This window comes from Branchiostoma floridae, chromosome 18 (assembly GCF_000003815.2).
Source record: "Branchiostoma floridae strain S238N-H82 chromosome 18, Bfl_VNyyK, whole genome shotgun sequence".
In the NCBI taxonomy this organism is placed as follows: domain Eukaryota; kingdom Metazoa; phylum Chordata; class Leptocardii; order Amphioxiformes; family Branchiostomatidae; genus Branchiostoma; species Branchiostoma floridae.
In genome coordinates, this window is record NC_049996.1 from 8740403 (window position 1) to 8764881 (window position 24479).

The window sequence follows — 24479 nt, forward strand, 5'->3', positions numbered from 1 at the left end:
CCCGGCATTAATAAGTAGTCGGGACCAGCATTTTTTCCTTGGCCTTATCACCGCTCGGACCCGTGTTCAAACTAATATATCAGAATATATGTCAGTCAGTGACGATTATAAAGTGGTGGGGAGATTGAGCCAGATAGAGAGGCACAATATCGGAGGACAATAGACACAAGAGGGCGTTCCTAGCACTAGTGCAACGTGGGTCTGTGATAAATTGTTCCTGTAGGGAGAGACTAAATAATGTTATCTGGGATGTCGGGGTAATATGCGCGTTCTTGTGGAGGGAAGACGGGAGGAGGGAAGTCCCGGCGTTCTCGAGCGGAGAGACGTTACTACGTGCGGGGATGTTCCTCTCGCCCGTCGGCAGCCCCACAACAAAGTCTTCCACTCCCGCCCACTCCCCCGCCGTCTGACGGGCATGTTTGCGTCTCGAGAACGTCGTTATTTGTACAGGTATGTGCCCGAATTTTCCCACTCAGACAAACACGAGCTTTTGTCGTCTTTCTGCACAACAGCGCCTGTTTTTATAAACACGGAGCAATCCCCAGGCAAAATGAACTCCAAACTCATTGTCCAGGGCACAGTCACCTGTATGCAAAGCGAATTAACGGTCATAAGGTCAGGCCCAACTTGAGTACAACTTCTCTTAAAGGTTGCTGCAAGCGTCGGCGGTATCTCTGGAAAAATCAGTCCACTTTTTGCTAATTTGTGGGGAAGTCTATTAAATCTTAGTCGCACTATCTGGAGCCGCTTAGCTGGGTCTTTGTCGTCAACGAGCTGTGTAGGTAAACCCAGCGTTTCCACGCAAACACTGGATCAACACACGGCAAACAGGCGATAAGGGACACGTCAAAATACCAGACCTGCGCCATCGATTCGTATCGATTTGGCCGCTGTTCCTACCCGGGTGTCGGACGGTAAATAAGGCAGAAGGGGCAAAGTCGAGGGTCGCCCCCAAATATATTAAAGAGCCTCTCTTAAAAACGACAGCAACAAAATATTACTAGCCCGAACATTTAAAAAAACAGTCACAAATATCAGAATTAAAACTTTTTTTGCGATTTGTAGTCTCTAGAAGCATTTTTCCAGATATATATTGCGATTAGGGTAATAGAGACACCCAAACACTTTTTTCATCCGAAATTCTTAGATATATTGTAGATCTTCAGTTGGAAAATGTGGACGATGTAGATATATAAGTTGAGGCTCTTGAATATGTGATAATTGTTATAGTTATATTAGCGCGTACCTAATCCAGTAACATTTTGTACTATTCTATTTCGTTGATTCGGCGGTTGAGGGTTGTCCAAATAGCAATGTTTCCTCACTTTATATGATGGCAGAATTTGACTGTAAACATTATTCTTTTGCCATTTCGCATCTGCTTTAATCACAGCTAGGTGCTCCACACCAAAAGTAGCCGCCACTTTTCATCGAGATAAGTCATGTCATTTATAGGTGCACTCAGTGGACCTTTTCCAGATTTTCCATTGAGTAAATTTCATGATGAATGTTGAAAACTTCAAACGCTACACTAGCCCAAACGTTGAGATGGGAACGTGAACAAATTCTAGTCGAGCGTGCACCAGATGACGTCGGTAGCAGACATTCTTGCCATTTTTCTCTCTCCACTCGTCAAGATCAAACCTAGCACATATATTCCTCACACAATAGGAAATCATTCACATGAATCTAACCCAAACGTTGCCACCTAAATATTCACAAACAGTCCTTGCAGGAGGCAAAGCTTTGCTCTTGTTCTCTTTTTCTGGTCCACAAAAGAATTTGACCAGAAACAAGTTACCGGGTCCCAACACAAAAAAGACATTTATATTTGGCGTGTCCTTTTGACACCTTATGACATTGACGAGCATGGTATGTACTTCAACAGAATTTCAAAGAAACTCTGAAGCTTGAAAGGATTTTTTAAAATCCTAGCTTTTTAAGTCTTAATTTTAACAAAGTACATTTCGTCGATACATGAACATTCATTGTATTTCAGCAAATTGTCAAAGACCTTCTGAAGATAGAAAGGAAGAATTCTCTATAATCTCTACTTTTTAAATCTGAATTTAGAAAAGGGTCTTCGTCGCTACATGAAAATTTCTACAAGAGTTGACGAAATAAGCACTGATAAGAAAGACGGATGTGAATTTAAGAGCGGTGAAACGGAAGAATCTTTCCACCTTTACATGACTGATAATTTATCACCATGATAAAGTGGCTTGTTGACGAAGTGATAAATGAAATTTACGCCGTAACTTGGTGATAAGAATGCCCGGATCTTTACATCACAGAAAGAATGCACTGCCATTTCGGTTGTCCTTAGATTTGTTGTATATATACGTATCGCGCTGATAATACGCCAAAAAGCAGTTACTCAAGAAACTGGATATGATTTTGAATTTCAAAAATAGCATATCCAGTTGCTTGAGTAACTGCTTTTTGGCATATCTTATTACCTGGATGTCTAACTTTCGTCGACACACTGAGAATAAAGTTATAAAAACAGGACATATTTTTAATCTTACCACAACAAATAAACGTATCAGCATATAGTGACAAGACAGCCACTGTTGTTATGATATATATCATTACAGTCCCATACCTGCTGTCACTCGTAGTTTATTACGGCCATGAATGGGATGATCATTACCACAACATATATCGATGTTTTTATCACATTCAGATTATAAAAAATCAACTTGCAGGTCACAATAAAATCACACGAATTACGTGAGCATTTTCAGTGGTGTTGCACTTATTGAATACAAAACTAGTCAATCTTCAATTCTTACCACAATTTAGAAAGAGTTTGTTTGAAAAGTCAGATATTCCGACTATCTCTTATTGGTATGTACAAAATTTGGCGTCAAGCTCCAAATGTTTTTTTACTATCGTGGAGGTTTATTCAGTATGATTTTTTTCTCAATATAGTAGACATAGATAGAAACCATTTTTTTTGTCTTTCGCCGCGCTTCCGCGGCGAAAGGCAATCAGACCGATATTAGATTTCTGTCCGTCTGTCCGTCCGTCCGTCCGTCCGGGTCGACCATGCCATACCGTGCTAGCGAGATATTCTACCCTGTAGATTCGACGGTATGTAACGTTATGACATACGTATCGGCCTACCATGAATGTGCTGCTTGGTTTGCGGTCCATGCCATATCGTGCTAGCGAGATATTCTACCCTGCAGATTCGACGGTATGTAACGTTATGACATACGTATCGGCCTACCATGAATGTGCTGCTTGGTTTCTGTATGGCTTATAAGCAGGAATTTGCAGAGACGGATGTGAACGGTGAGGATTTCTTCGTAAGATTGTATACAATTTATAAACTAACATGTTCGCTGTTTGGTTATAATAAAACAGACATTGTAGAGAACAGTTTGACATGTCATTTACTTTGTTTTATGGAAAATCACCGCTACAAAATCTAGAATTGTGTAAGATGCGTGCGCCGCATCTGACATGGTGTGGGAGGGGGGCGTATTCGGAAATTTCTTACTCTAAGAAATTTCAGGCTATTTTCGTGTAACAAACTTCTTTCAGCAAAATAGTAGCCCTCGGATGCGTTGAAAATAGAATTACCCACATTTAATTTATAATTTCGAAAGGGAAGATTCTGACCGAGCTCGACGGAGTGAGTCTGACGCGTGACGTCACGACTCCGTCAAGTAAAAGCATAATTGCGTTACTAAAAGAAACGAAACGTTCCATTAAACATACCACGGACCTGTTTTAGTTTAAAATATCTACCTTTCACATGATCTTGCCATTAAAAAAAATATTTCCATTACTGTATATGCCATGTTAATATTTTATGTTCAGTTGTTTATGGTGACAATACTTTGTTTGTTCTTGCAGAAATTCAGGACACATCTACTGATAAATTTGATTACTACAGTGCACTTTCATAAAACCCTGTTGTACTGTAACAGAGCCGTTCTTAACAGCGAAACAATCCGAATAAAGTTAACATCATTCATGCAGTTGTGTTATTATACAGTTCAAGTAAAATATACTCTGTGAGAACCACTACCTTACTAAACAGTTATATAACCTAGCACTTGACCAAACTGTGCCAGAGCTGCCAACGTTGCAGACTTGGCACCCACGCTTGACCAAACTATGCCAAACAATTTTACCTACACAATATAAGTAAGCGAAAGACTAGCTTTTTTCAGAAGCTCTTGTTTCTGATAAGACTATGCTTGGGCGTCGTTCTAACTGTTCTGCATCGCACTTAAAGAAAGAAACTTTTCCATAAATTTTTGTAGAAAAGGAATGTATGAGTGATGTATATTTTGAACAACGTGTTGCCCCCCCCCCCCCCCCCACTTTTCTTCACCTGTAACAATTTTACAACGCCATATGTTTGCACCAGGGCTTTCTTTGTACTTGCTCTATCGAGTTGTTTTTAATTGGCCTCTCAGCGGACACTTAAGTCCATTTCTTGTTGTTAATGGCGTGTCCTTTTCTGCAATCTTTGCTGAGTATTTGTTTTTCACACCGAATTAAAAGTTTGCAATGACTACATAATTACCGAGATATGTAATGGCGGCTTGTGTACTTAACCCACTACGGAGCCATCGCATGAAGTGGGGATGCATACAGGCAAATTCCTGTACAGGACGGTACGTTATGTATACGAAGGGTGGAGATCTAAGTTCTAACTGCAAGAGGAACGTACGTTATGTATACCCGGGGGATGCCCTAGAAAGTTACCTTGCACAAGCAATCGTGGTAATGGTACGTGTTTATGACGTTATATTAAAGTGTTTTTTTGCGCTGTCAAAATCTTACCAAATCCAGCTACATTGTATTTGAGGACCTAGAATAAATACAGGCTATGAGATATGCTCTGAGAGAAGTACACAGGCCGTAGGGGCAGTAGGTTGTATCTAGCGCACGGTATTGGAAGACGGAGCCCAACCATCTCCTTCCACTGCCTTTTACCTCCCCAACCGAAGTCAGGCCTAAGTACCAATTTTTGCACCTGAGTGATGAAAGTCGTGTAACGTGCTTTCTCCAAGAGCACAAGATCGGTAGCATGCCAGGATTCGAACCCGGGACCTCTGGGTTCTGGCTCAAGCACCCACACCTGTCTTACTACGGGTCCGTCCCCTCCCTTTTCAACAAAAGCAGTGTCCTCAGCAGAACGACCATCGATCCCCGCACGACTGAATCGGACGTTGTAACGTTATCACCGATAACGTGGCTGGCCGGGCACCTCTCTCAGATAAGCGTCGGACGGCCACTTGGCATTCCGCCACACTAGCCTCTACCAGGCTCCTCAGGCTGCTGGAAAAATAGTACAAAATTTGCCAAATAGACGAAAAACACACCAGAGGAGTTTGTTGACCTTTATTAGGTCGCAAACTGTACTCCTCGACCAACCAACTCCTCTGGTGTGTTTACCGTCTATTTGGCCAATTTCTACTATTTTTCCAGCGACCTGGGGAGTCTGTTAGAGGCTAACTTTGTCAGACGTGGGTTTACCTTTTTTCCCGTGGGTGGGGAGGGGGCGAGACCCATCTACTGCAGTTCCGCATACCACAGCAGGAATGATACCACGTTTCCATGCCAACAGTTTTGTTTTCCTCTTTCCAAAGCGCGCTTACCGTTGCAGAACTTCTGTCGTGGGCGAAAGTGAGAAAGGCGTGAGTACGGTTGCCTCTAACAGGGCTGTTACTTTAAGTATGTAGAAAATAATTTGCCAGGAGAGTCTTGCTACCAGAGGAGTTGGCCAGCCTTCGGAAGGGAAACATTAGCCTTAGCGTGGACAATCTAGCCAATTTCCAGATTTTTTGCCGAATTCTACGTCACGATTTTCAATGGTACCCAGGCTACGATTCCCGTACCCCCGTAGGACGGCCTAGTGGAGGCTATGTGTACGGGACCTTTGGTGTCAGAGGGTCGGTCCGATGGCCCTTGATCCCCGCCGGGGCATATCCGGGTGGGCCGGTAACAAGCTAAGTGTTCCTGCACCTGTCAATTTCACGCCCCGAAACTCTTCTCGTGTGTACATGTAAAGCTTCCTCCGGACTACAAAAGGTCTCGGGTGTTAACTGCCTGCTTAGCAAGGTCCTTAGCCCTCCCCCTTCCCACACCCCCAGTGAAGGGTCGACCTCGTCGCCTTCAATGGTACCTGCCAAGTAGGTATTGACACCGACCTGCGCACAACAGGTGGGAAAATAGATGTACGGGTCAACATGGAGAGGTGACGGGAAAATGTCGCGTGTTTTAAGCGCGCCGATATTTTGTTTGCGTGTGTACAATGCGACAACATCAATTATCACGTTTTTAAAAGTCTTACATACTAGTATTAAAAAGATAATTTTTCTGTTCGCCAGCGCACAGACCCGTCCCAAACATACTTATATATTTTGTTTGCGTACAAAGCGGCAACAGCAATTGTAACGTACGTCTTTAAAAGCCTTACATAATAAAACGTTACATTATTTGTCTCTCTGCCAACACAAAGACCCAACCCTAACATTCTAATATATTTTCCGAAAATAATTTCATCAGGTTTGTAGACTATAGGAAATAGGAGAATTCTCTTATATCCTCTGATGTATTTTGTTTGCGTACAAAGCGACAACAGTAATTGTCACGCACGTCTAAGCATTTTTCTCCCTTTCCCAACACACAGAGCCGACTGAACCAAGTGCTTCCTCATAAGTTCTTCCTCGTATTCAATTCAACATAACAACCCTATTTAAGTGCAGTGCCATATTTCATTGCCGTCGCACCTGAAGGTGTAACATAAGGCACAATAACAGAATTAATAGCCTATTGAGCCTTGTTGTAAATTCCATAACAGCAATTAACGCGTTCGGTGCTGTAAATCACGACTAGGGTGCTCTGACCTTGTGTGGGTTAAGGTCAATGTTCTGTCAGTCAAGTTTTGAACATCAGACGATCTTTTTTGCTTGACTGTTTGTTAGAAACATGTCTGAGCACGAGTATGTGGAGACGAAACTTTTATAGAACGTCAAGTGGGGTGTTAGGCATAGCCTCCATTGCAGTCTTAGGACGGGGCTGGTTTTTATTTTTGCAGCTTTCGAGACGGAGCAAACTCCTTTCCACGGAAAACTCCCTTTCCCGGCAAAAGAGAACCTAGCCAACGTTGAAAATTGCGAACCAGCCCCCCCCCCCTAAAATAAAAACCAGGGGCTGATTTTTATTTTAGAGGGGGGCGCTGGTTCGAAGGCTGCAACCTGCAACAGAGGCTACGTTAGACAGGTGGTTAGTACATACTCGAACACTTGTCGTACAACTGATACCCGAGATACCCGTGAACTTTGCCCTTAAGTTTTGTTCTGATAAATTCGCGCTGTAGGAACGTGTCTTTGTAGTAGACTAAAAAAACGTCGTAGTTTTCGGGCTCGCGTCAGGTCGCCGTCCTGGAATGTCCATCCTTTTCTAAATCACAGGAAAAACCAGTCACAATAAACAACCTGGCCATGCCCGGCTCGCCTTTGAGGCCTGTGTTGTTGGTATCTGGGTGGCCGGGGTAGACCAGCCTATAACAGTAGCCGGCACAGAAGGAACGCGGTCCGCTTGGCAAGTCAAGCGGCAGGCAGGAGCGCCTCCGTCCAACAGGTAGTGTGTCTACTGAAGTGCGCGATGATGTTATCAACGTCCGGAGCTACCATGTCGTCTTTGGGAGGGGGGCTCGTCATTACGTCCTTGTTTCTGGGAAGTATGCCAGGAATGTCACCGACTGAATCATCGCCAATATTAGCGATGATCGATGAAAATGGGCGGGGAGAAAGGTGAGACCTGACGAGTCGTGTGACTGTGACGTTTCCTTTTCTATTTTCGGTGATGTTTCTGGTGGTTCTTTGGATCGACTCCTCGCGCTGAGAGAGGCATAATTTTTCATGTGTGCTTTGTTTGTTTGGGCGGGGTGAATTATAAATTTGCTCAGTGACGGGTGTCGTGCAATTTTGGGTCGGCACAGGTACAGGCATGTCCGGCATGTCGTCCCTAACCACAGGCCTGTTGGTGCCGCAGCGCGGGGTGGTTTCTGCTTTTTGGGTGGGGGTGGGGGGGATCAAAAACCGCCCACTGGAAACTTTCAGCCAATGGGATGTGTTGTCGCTGGGCCTGGCCAGGTGACACCGTGTATAATTAATTACGCAGTCGTCATGCAGTGTGCGCTCCAAGATAAGAGGGACTCGAACCCGCTGCGCGATTACGAAATATGTGCAAGGTTGGACTGACAAAATCATGTCGCCTGCTAGTTGCCTACTTGGAGTACTTCTGCTGTGGGACCTGATACCCGGCCCGGACGCCCTATCGTACTTCGGGTGAGTGTGTCCTCGGCGCTTCCTCGCGTCCTCTCCCGCCCGTGCCCTCCGACAGCACCCGTCACGACTGTCGGGGTGCTCCCGTGTTCAGCCGTAAAACACCGGGCTGCGGCTCCGTTTACAATGTATACACATAAATCCGCGATTTTTCATTCATTCGTCCTCCGTTACAGATTAACAGGGAGGGAGCCTCTGATGGTGCTGCCGCTCGGAGTGGACGACATCAACGCCCTGCCGCCCGTCAAGATCTGTGAGAGCTTCAAACTGAAGAGGAAACAGCGGCGAATGTGTAAGCGGGACGCCGGGGTGGCCGAGACCCTGGTAGAGGCCATGCACATGTCCGCCAGGGAGTGTCAGCATCAGTTTCACAACGAGCGCTGGAATTGTACCCTGGGCAAGACAAGGCTGAACATGCTCAAGAGAGGTAAGTCCGCGTCACAACATAACACAACACAACACACAACAACGTGAAACGTTCCCCCCTCCCGTATCGCGGCATCTCCCGATGATTTATGTGTGCCGGCTCGCGACCATGCTAGCTCGGCTCGCCGCTGTGTTGATGGTTCGTTAGTAGCTAGCCATCGCCTAGTCGTCTCGAATGTCGGCCCCCGTGATAAAGTATATACAGTACCGCGGGGCTGTGTTTTACACCTGTAGCCTTCCCCACCAGCCTTCACAAACACGGGACCTCCCGGTAAACATACTGTAACACCACACAGCACGATTAAGGCCCGGCTTTGTCGCCTGTTTTACTACCGGGTGTTGGATTCCCTTTCTTAAATCGTCGTCTGACACGACTGTAACTGTCCAACCAGTAACGACGAACGTCACCATAGTCTAGTTATATCGTGTAGCAATGACACTGCTCACTAAACAGACGTAATATTTGCAAAACGACTCATGGACATACCGTCGTACGGCGCAGACACCTGCCGTTTTCTCGTTGTTGTGAAACTGTTGACATGTTCTCAAGCTTCTAACACCCGCAAACACGTGTCATGTAAAATGACTCAGCAAAAGGCTCATAAAAAAACACTTATAGAAATCATAAACTTGTACCGTAGCGATTTTGATCGATTTCATGTTGTTTTTGTTAAACCATTGCTGCCGTACAAGATAGCTCACTGCTTGGTAGGCATTTTTCTCGGTCAACAAATCCCCGCCTACACAGTGGAATTATTTTCAAGGGGCAAAGACTACATTCTATTGTGTTTTTCGGGATTGACGGCCACAATGTAAAAATAGACTGCAACTTTAGCCTTTGGGTTCAAACTAACTACAACTAATTGTCGGTTATCTAAAAAAATTACACCATTTTGGAACATTGTCACAACAGGAATGTCTGTGAAAATGGAAATGCAATATCACCAAACACTGAAACAATTGTTGCTCTTTCTAAACATGTTTGTCGTGTGAAGTGTTACTGAATGAAAAAGTAGTTCTCTTGTTGCTATGTGTGCCACTACACACTAAAAATCGTTCAAGTTCGGCCAAAGTGCTTGCACTGTAAAGTCAGATGTTGTTCCACGTTGAGCCTCTATTTATTTTCCTTGCTTCTCGGTGCTGTATTCAACCTGCTTGCTTTTGGCGGTGACGCTTTCATGTGCAAATAGTTACGTGGCTTGTCAGATCTTTTAAGCGCCTTGCGTGTTTTCTGCCAACATCCTCTTGTATCCTTCACGGTACTGCATTCAAAAGCACGCATTGGCTTTTCTTTATAAGCTTTGGTTTTAAAAAATACGTTATACTAATCGCACTGGCACTAGGAGCTGCAGATGCGTTATTTTAGTTACCCCTTTTGGAAAGATTTTAAAGTTTGAAAATTTTCTGATTTCTAGATGTGGCTGAGGGGCGAAAACGTTCACGTGAAAGAAACAGTGAGTTTCGTCTCTTCTTCTGTTGTTATACACGCTTTTTTTGAAAACTTGTAATTGGTCTAAATTACCGTCCCCAAAGACCTATGCGGTCTGAGCCGAAGCAGAAACAAGACCGGCCAGAGAAACCAAACCGGGCCGAACGCTCCTTTTGATCAGTATTCAGAGTTGAAAGATGCGGGAAGAAAATGAAGGGTTGCCGCTTTTGTTGGCGGCTGTTGTCCCCTTGTTTCTCCTTAGTTGTCGGAGCATGTGTTCGGAAGGGAAATGTCCCTACCAACACTCGATGCTAAGAAAACAGCGGATAATAGGCGGGATTTGGGGGATGTTATGTACCTATCTTCTTTTAATCCCGCCACCACCGGAGTAACCGTAACCCCTCGGCGATTCTTCCATCAGCCGCTTTCTACTCCCTTTTTTCATACGCAGTGACTTGTCACAATCTGCTGATTACCAAGTAGTGGTCTATACAGGCCTGGCACGGCCCTTTGTGACTACAATTGCTGTCCAAACAATGGAGTCTCGGGCTTTTTAGCGCCCAGACCAAGCGGAAAATGATGTTTATTCGATCCCCTTTAAGGTCGCCCCTCCTCCATAGTGTGTATATGTGTGTCCTGTTATAGCCTTCCTGAACTAGTGATGATAAGGAAGCGATAAAGTCGTTATCACAATTGTGTTGATAAGTGCAGTTTACACGATATATATTTTAAGTGATTTACCTGTATATACCTACCATGAGAGCTGTGAGTTGCTTTCACAATATGAAAGTGCTTTCTTTTCAATCTTTTTAACGTATTTCTTCACTCTCAAATGAAGATGCAAATTCTGCAATTGTTACACAGTAGCGGATAAGACAAATAAGATATGTACAATGTAAATATATGGGGGATACATTCCTAACAAATGCGTAGTAGAACATGCATGTTGTGGCTGCATTTGCTATTCCGTATTTTACTCATGTGCGTTTTCGGATATTTGGTACAAATCTATAGCCTGTGAGTGTGATGCTGGCTTGATAATGATAGGGTTCAAAGAAAGTGTTTCTTAGGTTATCAGGGTTCACAGAAACAGTTTTCTGGGTTTACAGAGACTTCAAAGAAAGTGTTTTCTGAGTTTTTAGGGTTCAAAGAAACAGTTTTCTGGATGTACAGGCGTCAAAGAAAGTGTTTTCCGGAATTTCAGGGTTCACAAAAACAGTTTTCTGGGTTTACAGGCTTCAAACTAAGTGTTTTGGGGGTTTTCAGGGTTCAAAGATACAATTTTCCGGGTTTAAAGGTTTCAAAGAAAGTATTTTCTGGGTTTTCAGGGTTCAAAGAAATAGTTTTCTGGGTGTACAGACGTCGAGGAAACCGTTTTCTGGGTTTACAGGCTTCAATGAAAGGGTTTTCAGGGTTCAAAGATACAGTATTCCGGGTTTAAAGGTTTCAAAACAAGTGTTTTCTGGATTTTCAGGGTTCAAGAAACAGTTTTCTGGGTTTACAGACTTCTAAGAAAATGTTTTCTGGGTTTTCAGGGTTCAAGGAGACCGCGTTCCTGTACGCCATCTCGTCCTCGGGGCTGACGCACGCCCTGGGCCGCGCGTGTTCCAGCGGGAAGCTGGAGAGGTGCACGTGCGACGAGAGCTTCAACGACATCGATAACCGGGAGACCTGGCTGTGGGGAGGCTGCGGGGACAACCTGAAATATTCCCGGAAATTCGCGCGACAGTTTCTCAGCATGAACAAGGCGGAGGAACAGGACTTGCGAGCCGCCGTGGACAGGCATAACACCAACCTGGGAATCCGAGTGAGTACCATAGTAGAACCTCTCTCATCTGTCGTGTGTGGGTTTCATAGTGGTACAAGCAACAGTGTTGTCCTATCATTGTCCCATTTCTACACTATTATAACAAACACCAACCTGGGAATCCGAGTGAGTACCATAGTAGAACCCCTCTCATCTGTCGTGTGTGGGTTTCATGATGGTACAACTAGTGTTCTAAGATTACCATAGTAGAACCTCTCTCAATTGTCGTGTGTGGGTTTCAACAGTGCCGACCTATCTTCGTCCCAATTCTACATTATTATAACAAATAGAATAGAATAACATCAACCTGGGAATCCGAGTGAGTACCATAGTAGAACCTCTCTCATCTGTCGTGTGGGTTTCAAAATAATACAACAATACCGTCCTATCTATATCTCTATAACAAATAGAATAGTACCAACCTAGGAATCCGAGTACCAATCCGAGAATCTGAGTACCATAGTAGAACGAACCCCTCTTCTCTGGCATGTGTGGGTTGCAAGTTTCAACAGTGTTGTCCTATCATTGTCCCATTTCTACCCTTTTTTGCCTTTATCTAACCGTGACAACTTTATAAGAAATAGAATGACTACGTATTGGGCATTGGTGGTCAAACAAAAGAATGTGAATTTTCTGTGATCATTCTGATATTATCAAACAACCTCTATCAGTAAATCTTTCCTATGTCACGAAAGAGTACAACCATATTCACCATACTGCACTACAAGCTTCAATATCTCTACAAGTTAGCTCTAAAAATAACCATTAGAACAATGCAACTTCTAACAAAATAACGTATCCATATCTCTGCACTATTAAAGTTATGATATGTTCTTTCGCAAACAAAGTGTAAGGGAGGGCACAATTTTCAAGTCAACATAAAGATAGGACAAAGAGTGCATGGATACTAATCTTAAAATATAAAGAAAAAGACATTTTTGTCCCCGTTATTTGGGTCCCTAGCCATTCTCTTGGTATTGGTGCATTTCTCAGTGTAACTCGAGGCGGGGGAATAGGAAGTGATTTAGTTCAGACTAGGAAATCTGTACGCGAGACGAGGAAAACCAGAGTGATGACAAGTTGTCCACATAATGAACAGGTGTTCTTTCCTGTGGGTGGAAGGTCCTAATCCGGGTTTGTGTGAAAACCACTTCTTCCTAAAGAAGAAATACACGAAAACATGTCCGCCCTGAAAATAGAATTAAGGGGTTTAACAAATGTTGATATAGAGATGACTGTTTCGTGGACAAACTCTTGTGGTTTGGGTTCCTTTCTTTCTTTGAAGAAGGAAGCGTCATTAAATGTTCCGTGCGCCCATATCTTGCATGACTACTACGAAAGTGATTTTGATTCACGTAGAAAATATGTCAGTATCAGCAAGGAGGTTAAAATAGGATTGTTTAACCTGCTTGGTATCAGGCCAGTGTTATTTGTGTGGGATAGTTGTTGATCGGCTTGCATGTGAGCCACAATAATCTAGCCATGATACCCATCACACCTTACCCTGCATGACTGCGTCCTCAAGAATCTGACCCAAGAAACAATTTCCCAGCCTCGACTCTCCCTTTTTCTGATTAGCCTATCGGTTCTTAAAGTCTTTTACACATATCTGCACAAGACAATTACGGGTAAATCCTTCCTTTTCCCCTTGAAATGGTTTAATTTTGGGGGTGAGATTAGGGCGACTTTGTGGCGGTATGTCCACCAGGTAGGCACAGTTGGGTCGGGCCTCAGGCTCCTCGCGATGAGCGACGGCCGGGCTTTTCAGAGAGAAGCGAAAATATTTTTCCAGTGGAGGAGGAGTGAATAAGTGTAGTCAGGTGTGGCAAACAGAAAAACATGGGAAAAGTAGCCGTTTGGCTTGGGTTTCGGTGGGGCCCTTTGTGCGCGAGCTCGCTGAAGCACCGCGGCGTTTGCGTAGCTGCCTCGGTGGGATAAAGGCCGGGGTGAAGAGGGTGGCGGCTGGTGAATGTGCCGTGTTGTCGGTAATTGTATTAAAGACAGCAGGTAATCCTACCCACCCAGTCACCAATTGGAATTGTTGGCCGGTCGCCATGGCAACGGACGAATTTTTTGTCAGACGATTTGACAGAAAGAGAGAGACTGCAAATTGGTAACTCGGGTGGGTGTAACTAAGAATTCTTTTGTGTCGAAATTCTAGTCACTTTCGAACGTCTGGGGATGTAGATAGCGACTTATAGGGATTCAAAAGAACAAGTAGTCGCTAAATATGAAGTACTAGCTTTGAAAATGTGTTAAAACGTAGGTACAGGTCCATGGTAACGTTCTTGCTTCCCTGTCCGAAACACTCACCCATCTAGAAGGTGCTCCTATAAGTATAATGTAGAATTCTTTATGTCCAAAATCTAGTCACTTTCGAACGTCTGGGTGTAGATAGCGACTTATAAGGATTCAAATAACAAGTAGTCAGTAAAGATGAAGTACTAGGTTTGATAACGTGGTAAAACGTAGGTACATGTGTACCCTGGGAATGTTCTTGCTTCCCAGTCCGAAACGCTCGCCCATATAGAAGGTGTCCCGATAGATCTTGCATGCATGCTTGCCCCGTGCCATCGCCCTTGGGGGCCAAACTCTCAAATTTCCTCTCCGGAAAAATTCCGGACACTCTTGTTGTATCCTCAACGAAATTTCCACAGTTATGAGACACGTGGGAAGCTTCGTAGCATTGTGACTGTCGGATTCTCCTCCAAAAACTTTTATCTAAAATTATAGTTGATGTTGAAGATGTTAAAACGGATAAGTCTTTTTAATTCCGGTGCCTTTTGGTGCATTTATGAATTATGATGAATGTGCATCTTTCAACAACAAAACATAACATATACTTTTCCCTTTGTAACAAAGGAGTGGGATTATAAACGGAAACACACTGAGGTTTCAAAAAAATAAGATCAGACAAAAATGTTCTCATTCGAAATTCATAATTGATTCCTATTCGAGAAGGTAGTCTTTCGAACCGACATCCTTAAAAACCGGGACACAAGGAGAGACGGGTTTCTAAGATATATATCTAAGTAGAAATGGCAGAGATAGACGTATAATATATAAAAGATATATCTTTTAGTTTTCAACTTAAACTTAGATAATGTTTGGCGCATTTAAGACAAGATCATTGTTAAAGATAAGCATAAGAAACGTACAAAAAGACATTGAAATATTTTTGGTAAAGTGAACAAAATGATTTATGGGTAGAAGCCTTCTATATGTTCAACGTACGTTTTGGGAGTTTCATTTTTGTTATAATTTTTTCGGCCATAGCTTGTAGAATGAGGCAAAAATTCAGTGTGTAAGACAGAAGCAAGTAGGTACGGGCACATGAAGATAGAATAAAAGAAATGTCGGCAATGTGTCTCTAGTATAAAAAACGAGCTTCCCTCTGGTGGTTGAAAGAGAAGAAAGCTAAAGTTCTTGTTTACAACCTGGTTGTAGGAGTGTTGAAGAATTGTGCCTTTGTACGGGCACATGTAGATAGAATAAAAGAAATGTCGGCAATGTGTCTCTAGTATAAAAAACGAGCTTCCTTCTGGTGGTTGAAAGAGAAGAAAGCTAATGTTCTTGTTTACAACCTAGTTGTAGGAGTGTTGAAGAGTTGTGCCTTTGTCGGTAAGGCGAGAGTGGTACACGAACCGACAACAAACCGCGCAAAACGAACACAAATAACGGACAACTGTCAACAGTCGGGTCCAACCCTCAACATAGCTTTTTTGTACCCTTTTCTGTAAGGGGCAGAGGTCACCCGGAGTATATACTATATAGAGTAACTGAACGTGGTGTTTGTCACATCCCTGTAGCGGTCAATGTCTCCATGTGAGAATAGCGAACAGTACATTCTCAGTAACGGCTATGTATTTCGTGCATTTTATTGGGTGGCAGCACAAAGTTTTTAGAATGTAAGAAACTGCAATAATACATTAACGTAGATATATACATGTAATATACAATATAACTGCAATCAAGAACAAAGGAATATTCCACTAAATACATGAAAGTAAACCCTCTAGATTTAAGTTCATCGTGATGTTTTAAATACAACTGGATAAAACTGCTTCGTAAGCCAGTTTAGGGGTACAACATATAGCAAAGTGGCCAGATTTGGACTCCATTTGTTTGGTTTGGTAGCTTTTATTTTCTTTCATGCATCTATTAAAGCGTTTTGGTCACTACCAAAAAGGGAGGAATGTGGCCGTTGCTAGGTTACTAGATATAACATCGATATGAATATAATGTCGTTAAGTAGGAATGGGGGAGGGGGGCGACACATCGATCTTTGAGCCTCACGAGTCGGTTAACTTTTAACCACCCCGCTATTTTCGTACATTGTTTTTATAGCTTGGTACATAGTGACAGTACACAGGTATTTTCCACCTAACACTGTTAGATTTTGTTCTTAAAATATCCACAATTTTCTTGTGACAAATTGGAATAAAACTTGTCGACTACCTACCCCTACATCGAGGAAGATTGTGACTCCCTAAAATCATATTTTTGATACAAATCATGAAAACAAGAGTCGAAATGTTGCATATCCGAATATCAAAGAAAGATGATCCTTAGGAATCCAATGTTACAATTGTGACCAAAATTTCATTCGTCATCTAACAGCAAATTGCTTTCCACGTACCACACTAATTTCAAGATGGGAGGTGTCGGTCTATGATTCCGCAATGCTTGAAAATACAGTACGGCTTCCAAAATCGCCAATAAGTATAAAAACGTGCCAAAATTAATACAAATCCAGTGAAATGATCTTGACTTATAGGTGCAATCACACAGAAAGAAACAACACCCCTATCGGATCTCGAGGCGAGCCTCCTGCCCAGAGGTACCAAACCAAGGTATTTTCCTCCAACCTTCCGTAGGCTCGTAAAACGACTCAAGAACAATTATATATCCTGTGCTATCGCCCACCCAAAATAACAGAACAAACAGTCGTCCTTATCATTGATAAATTGCAGCATACTTCAGCGGCACGGAGAGCGTCGTTTATCATGGGCGTACGCAACGAAGAGAATAATTTGACCTGGCTCAAAAGTCGTTTATATAGGTATGTCCCCTTTGCTCAACTGGTAGCAGGGAAATTTTGTAACAACGGTAAATGCACATTCCGTATCGACCAACCATTCAAAGTGTCTGTTGACGAAAACATCTTCGTCTCCCATCCTAAATGTAGGATCGATTCAAAATCGTAAGTTTAGGATCGACTCAAAAGCTATGATAACGTCGTATATCCAGTTATATTTGAACAATAAACTGCAATTACAGTCATGCATATTATACAACCTTTGACAACTTATATCAAAGCAATATCGCATAAAATCTTTAAAAAGATACAGAAAGGGATTTTGGTTAAGTGTTACCGATCAACATATCCGCTAGCAACTCTGAACCTTTATGTTCTTACATTGCATGCAGGTAAGATGTAGCAGTAAATATATACTGTATGTGCCAAAGCTGTTGTAACATGGTGGCAGCGGTGGGATTGCCCGATACTGATAGCTACAGGCAAAACGGTTCTATTTTCATAATAAGATGTTGTTAAACGTTTTGTTTTTGCAATCCTATAGTAGGATTCAAAACTATGTGTATGTGATCCATTAGCTAAAACAAGAGCTGATATAGATCAATAACCTAAAATGTAGCTAAACATGACATGTTTATTACTTGCAAAGATCGAATAGAACAACCTTTATCAATACATCACCACCCTATGTCGTCACGTCGTCATGCAGACGAATTGCTGTCGCTTTCGAATAATCTCGAACTTTGCGACGACCATGTCAATCTTCACACGGTGCGTGTTGAAGGCGGAAACCCAACCCTAAATCGCCACAACTTCTTAACTAGTCATCACACCTCACCTCTTCAAGAAAAGGTCAACATAAATTGGTCTCATCAGTTTCCATTCCCAAAGGTTTGACAACAACAAATCAGTGGAATCATCGTATTTGTGGAGACCCTTCAATTCATCCATAAAGGCACCCAAATTGCGATGTGGTTTGCGATAAGTTAACGCGACTACGCGACTTCGTATTAAAGATCTACGCATGTAGGGGGTCCAGTCTAAAGGATGAATTAAGCTATTCCACGACAAGCATGAACTTAACTATTCCTAGAGAAGTAGGGGTGTAAGACTAGTGGTATTTTTGTTCAGATCATGTTGTGCGATCATTTTAGCTACCGTATCAGCATAATTGAATCTTTCTATTTGCAATCTGCCCTGGGGCTAATAATTGCAAGACAACAAACCGATACAATAACATGATCTAGTCTATAGATTTACCTGGCGTTTCTATATACATTTTTGGGTTTGACATCTTTGGGGGCAGCTTTTCATGAATAGTCCAAGTTTTTATGATAAATGAGATTTTGGTCAAGAAATGTAGCTTGTTAGTTTTTCTAGATGATGAAACCTTGAGTAAATTGTTGGCATTACAAATAAAATGTATATCATGAACAAAACCCGTCTTCAGTGAATCCAAACGTTTTTCATGAGTAGCCCACGTTTTAATGATAACTGGGTTTTGAGATTTCAGTAAAGAAATGTAGCTTTTTATGTTTTCTATATGATGAAACCTTGGGTAGATTGTGGGCATTGCAAATACAAATACAATGTATATCACGAACGAAAGACATCTACAGTGAATTCAAACGTTTTCATGAGAAGCCCACGTTTTTAATGATAACTGGGTTTTGAGATTGTAGATTTTTAGGTTTTCTAGATGTTTAAACCTTGGGTAAATTGTGGGCATCACAAATAAAATGTACATGTATATCACGAACAAACCCCGTCTACAGTGAATCCAAACGTCGACGCAAAGGTGACAAAGGTCAGGCCAGCACCAGACAAGGCAATTGTCCTTTTGAGAGGAGAAATAATCCCACGTTTATTTCTGGAACCCAGTGTGACGACAGGAGACGGAGATACCATCGCTCTATCTTAAGCCGTGTGATTAAGGCGGGCTCGTATCGCCATATCGTCAGGGAAACTGCCGCAGAGATAGGCCCAGGTAGACAACAAACAAGCAAACAAACAAACAAACAAGAAACACAAGTGCAGTATGCTTAGTGCCACATCATTAACCCTTTTTTCAAAATCAAAAAAAGAACCTCAGTTTTTGTGTGGTAGAACTTTGCTGGCTCCCGACCGACAAAACAATATGGCAGCTCTGTCATCTAGATGTCAAAATTTGGCAAGTTATGTCATTTGCTTCTCCATAGCCAGAACATATGATTTTACTCTGAAGTTATTTTTCTGTAAACTTTTAGAAAAAAAAAAGAATATCGTAAAGCTATTTCTCCTCTAAATTTTAGAATGATAAAGAAAAGAACAAAGAGGCGTGGCGAAACTCCTTCCACGGCAGTGACATCATAGCACTGATTTCACCCCCAGATCAAGATCTACCTTTCTAAGCAAACTCAATTCCATGGCAAACTCCCTTTCTCAGCATAATAGAGAAACTAGCCAAACTGCCTAAATAAAATCCAGTCCCGCTGAAAGTCTTCGAATTAAGGAGACTACATTCGTCACTTCAACCCTGTCGAATTGACGAATCAATCTTCATTACGTCTCATCATGGCAGGAACATTTATGCCATAATTTTACCGTTAAGTTGTTTGTCCTTCAAATTGTAGAAAAAGATGATAGAGATACCCAGAACCCTGGACCATATAGCTTTACCGACACGTTTAAACCTGTCCGCAGTGACGAATCAATCTTCATTATGTCTCATCATGAACCGCTCCTTATCACCTGGCCTGTTCCGGTCTTTGTTTCCCCACTATCACCGGGCGGATGTGGGTGGGGAGGGGGGCACAGTCATGCCCCCGGGACACAGAAAAAAAGCACCAATAACAGTAATCTGCTGGTGTCATATAAAGAGTTTGGCTGACCAAGGAGTGTTCTGAGCCTGAAACAAGGAGGAGTATTTCTATTCAACATCGTAAAAGCATTAGCACCCCGAATCTTCTTATTGTATTCAGTATGGCCACGGAGAGGGGCAGTAACACCATTAATGAATAGAAATGCTGCTCCCTGTTTCAGTGACAGCAGATCCCCGGTGGCTCAGAACACTCCTTGGCCAGCTAAACTCCGGTAGATCTGCCTGGAGATTACAGTAACAGATCCATCAAACCTAGCCACTCTACCTGTCATATCGTACACCTGTTTCATCATCAAACAAAGACCTTTAAGTTGTGATGTGGTTAACAATAAGTAAAGGCAAGATGAGGACGTCTACAGTCTTATCTTAAAAGGAGCGACTCATTGAGTTCAGATTAAGGTTTTCTGGCTGACATTTCCGTTTTGGGTGCTGCTCCTCGATAACAACGATTCTGCATCAGACGTGGACATCTCTAGGTGTAGTCTGTCTTCGTTGTTGCGCTTTGGTGTTAAACATTTCGGTCGTAAGAATTTTGGTTCGCACAAAGATTATTGGTCACCCTGACTTTTTACAAAACCTGACACCATTATTTTAAAAAAAGAAAAGAAATTCCCTTGATTTGCCAAGAACACCGGTTGAATTTATGAACTGAAGAAGCCAAGAATGGGAAGCAGAACCATAAACATATATAAGACCTGGAATTATTATAAATCTCTCTAATGAAATTTTAACGCCTCAAAGAAAATAGGCATCTAAACAGACCCGCACATTTGATGAGATGCCTCTTGTTTGGAAATGACGGAAAATCTAAGTAATTATAACTGAATGCCTAGCCTACGAATGACATACCTGTAGTTGTGTGTGTAGCCTTTGAAAAATCTTGTCATAAGACATGCCTGTTAGATATTTTTTCTCAAATTGCCTTTTTAAGTTTATATACGAGAACTCGAAGGATTGTTCTAGCTAGGGTGATTTGGGGAGAGTTAAGGAACGTAGGACCTGGTTGAGGTTTTCACTCTGGATTGCCAATTAAGAGCTGGGCATGTGTTCTTGTGTTAGGTCTTTCAGCAGGACCTTAAGGAGTCTTAGGCTTGCCAAATAATTAGCATACTCGCGTCATCATGGGGCCACAAGTGTTGACAAGCCGTGCTAATTGTTGAACCGCAGAATGACCGAATAGATGAATGGATGGACAGAAAGATTAATGTATCTCCTAGTTCACATTCTTTCCCATGCTCACATTTTGTCGTTTCACCTGTTAGTCCTGACAATATGTAGTCTCTTTCAAGTCTTTGGTATGACCCAGCCTGGGTTTAAACCTACATCTCTACTTTCTCTGCTTAGCAGACCAGCACTGAAAAAGGGTGTAGCAATTGAACACACAATGAACTGTAGTGGCTGCAATACTGTGTGGCCCAAGGGATATAGAATGGAGATAGGCACCGCCCTATACATCGAGGCTGTGGAAAGGGTTTTAAATATGTCTAACCGTTGGTTTCAGCACTAACACTTCCCGAAAGAGTGTAGCAATCGGACACACCGTGGACTGTAGTGGTTGTAAAAGTGTGTGGCCCAAGGGCTATAGAAATGGAGATAGGCGCCGCCCTAGACCCCGAAGGGTTTAACGTCTAACCGTTGGTTTCAGCACTAACACCTCCTACTCACCTCCTAACAAAGTATATTTATTTAAAGAAGTCTGTTACATATCAGGTGGTGCGGTCCCGAGTGAAGACGACGTGCAAGTGCCATGGCGTGTCGGGGTCCTGCAGCGTGCAGACCTGCTGGAGACAACTGGCACCCTTCCACGAGATCGGAGACGTCTTAAAGAACAAGTACGAGAAGGCCATGAAGGTGGTGAGCATGACCAACGGCGCGGGGGAGAGAGCGCAGCTCATGAACGAACCCGTCGGGAACGAGGCGCCCAAAGGCCCGAAGAACAACGACATGGTGTTCGTCGACGACTCTCCGAGCTACTGCAAAAAGGGGAAATATTCGTACGGCACTAGAGGCCGAATCTGTGACAAGGAGAAGAACTGCGACAGTATCTGTTGTGGAAGGGGACACAACACACAAAGTCTCGTCATCAAGAGACCCTGTCAGTGCCAGGTCAAATGGTGTTGTTATGTCGAGTGCAAAGAATGCAACACGAGAGAAAATATCTACATGTGTAAATAACCCTTCATATAATGCTTTACCGATAGTTTCCATCTCTATATGTCTCTGTTATTGAAGCTCCGATCTATGTACTCTCCAAGCAGAGGTTCGGCTTCAGGTGTTTTTTTTTTTTGTTTTTATTACATTTTTTGGCACTTTTCTCCATGTCCACCGTCTTCGTCGTTTGGCCGGCTGGCATAAAGAAAATGATGCAAAATAGAAAGCCTCACAAAAACGCCTAAAACACGTGAAAAAAAAACAGTCGGAGTCGAACCTCTACTTGGAGAGTAGGATCTATGTATTATTGTCACCCGTTTCCTGTACATATACTTTTCAAACAAGAATGTGTAACTGTTGTATACATATTCCAGAAAGGTTGAACTAAGATGAAAGTAATAGTGTAGAAAAATGTTGTTTTGAATGTTTGGCTTCCCGTGAGGAAGATGTTGAAGACGTATTTATTTATCAGGAGGAAAATTGTGTTGTGTAAATGTGGAACGTTCTGTACTGTCCAGGGGAAGAGTCTTTTTACAATGAATGCCATGAAAAAACAGCTTTTATAAAGTGCAAATAAGACACATGGAAAGTTGGAATAGCGCTATGAGTTTTTGTTGAGTATACCTACACCCAAACGATAACTGAGTGCAGCTTGCCGCCATGCAGAAAAAAAATATAGCTATGCTCTCTCGTTTTGTTTTGAATTATTTTGTAAAAAAAATTTGCGTTGCATACTCTTAACGATGTTGTAAAAATGTATGTATAGCTTGTATTGGCTGCGCGACGGTTTGATTTGGATATACGAAGAAAAGAAAGGCTTTAGAAAAATAACGATTTGGATGATACGACCATTTTCACAATTTTGTACATAATTACTAATTGTGACGTCATGTCCCTATGGGACAGCCATTTTGTGACGACTATTATGGGATGGCAACGTTGTGCGCAGACGCAAAAACATTGCGCCTGCGCACTGGGTAGATGTGAAAATTCCGATAGAAAAAAAGACTAGGAGACACGATCGAGCCGTTTGATGGTTTGGGATATCATTTAGTATATAGAAAAGCACTTACAATCGTTTGTTACTGTCACAAACGTGTTAACATACAGCAGTAGATCACCATGTATATACATTTGTGTAGTTACAGCATCAGTAATGTGGTGATGGGACGCCATTCAATGCGAAACGGTCTACGTAACAACTACATTATCTCGCCCATATGTCTTAATATTGATTCTTTTAGCGACCAAACTTGTCGACAACGCAGCTCCCAGTTCTGGACTTAAACAAAAAGTTCCCATCCGTCTTGTTAACCCAAAAGGCAGGGGACAGAAAACGAAGCATTCACCCAGCAAGGAAGGTAATATAAGGAACTTAACGCGCGTTTTCAAGTAGATGTAAAGCGGGAAGAAATTTGTCAAGTGTTAGAAATATTAACATGAATGCCCTTAAAGATTTTGGGAGTGTGGGCATAGTTAAGGTAAGTCAATGGGTTACAAAAGTGGATATAAAGGTATGAACATAGATTAGAAGGGGACAGGAAAACTTTCCAACCCCGCTTTATATTGGAAATAGCCCTCACAGCTGTTGTTATATTGGTCAATGCTTTGTTCCCTAAAAAGGGCATCCCCCAAAGGCTACAATTGATAGGCGTGCAATTCTTTAAAAGAATCCGTGTTTTCCTCTGTTGCTGTTTTAATTTATTTCATGGCCGAGTCGGAGCACTTTTCTTGGTGAGAGGGGCCGCATTTTCTCAGATGAACTGAAGAATGTAATAAAGGCATTCCTTCTCTTTTTATACCAAGGTCTGGATCTATTTCATGTTATATATCATGATATATGTAAGTAGTGAGAACATAAATATCTGCATATAGACATACACACACGTACACACACAAATGCACATACGCACACACACACATACGCGCACACACACACACACACAAAGAGACATATATACACTGTTCCGCGGCACACACATGCGCACGCATAAACGCATACATATACAGAAGTGAAAAACAGAAAAAACTGCAAACATTATCACAGTCTTTGAAAGTATAATCATTGCTAAGGTTTGGTATAGTAAATTATATCATATTGCTTACAAAAACATCTAAGTTAGTGGCCAGGTGGTATCTTGCGTTAGAAATTTCTGAATTATATCAAAGTAACACCCGTGTCGAAATGCCTGTCTTGTTTAGGGCTTCGTGTCCAACATGTAACACTATTGCTCACTCTTGCTTGTCGACTAAGTATTAAGTGATCTTTAAGTAAGGACACTATTTTACAACATATGCAAAGAAACAGCTCCGTAGCGCGGGGATTCTATGAAATTCGGGACACACCTATGTGCCTGTGACCGCGTTCGTCGAAAAAGTGCGGGCTTTTCCTCGTGACGTCATATTCAAACGACAATGGTGAAAAAAAGGACATGTAGACGTTTGTATCT

General features: G+C 42.4%; 1 protein-coding gene across 5 annotated transcripts; it reads left to right on the forward strand.

Moving 5' to 3' along the window:
• Window positions 1–237: 237 nt before the first annotated feature.
• LOC118405794 (protein Wnt-9a-like) lies at window positions 238–23828 on the forward strand. 5 transcript variants are annotated; one of them, XM_035805550.1, is made up of 5 exons: window positions 238–450; window positions 8495–8745; window positions 10160–10198; window positions 11709–11980; window positions 21574–23828. In XM_035805550.1, exons 1-5 carry the CDS (start codon window positions 263–265, stop codon window positions 22051–22053), a joined length of 1230 nt encoding a protein of 409 aa, XP_035661443.1. In that variant the 5' UTR covers window positions 238–262; the 3' UTR covers window positions 22054–23828. The 5 variants fall into 5 exon arrangements, with proteins under 5 accessions (XP_035661443.1, XP_035661445.1, XP_035661444.1 ...); XM_035805551.1 differs by having other exon boundaries at window positions 242–450; window positions 21589–23828; XM_035805554.1 differs by lacking the exon at window positions 238–450 and adding an exon at window positions 8052–8321.
• The last annotated feature ends 651 nt before the right edge of the window (window positions 23829–24479 follow it).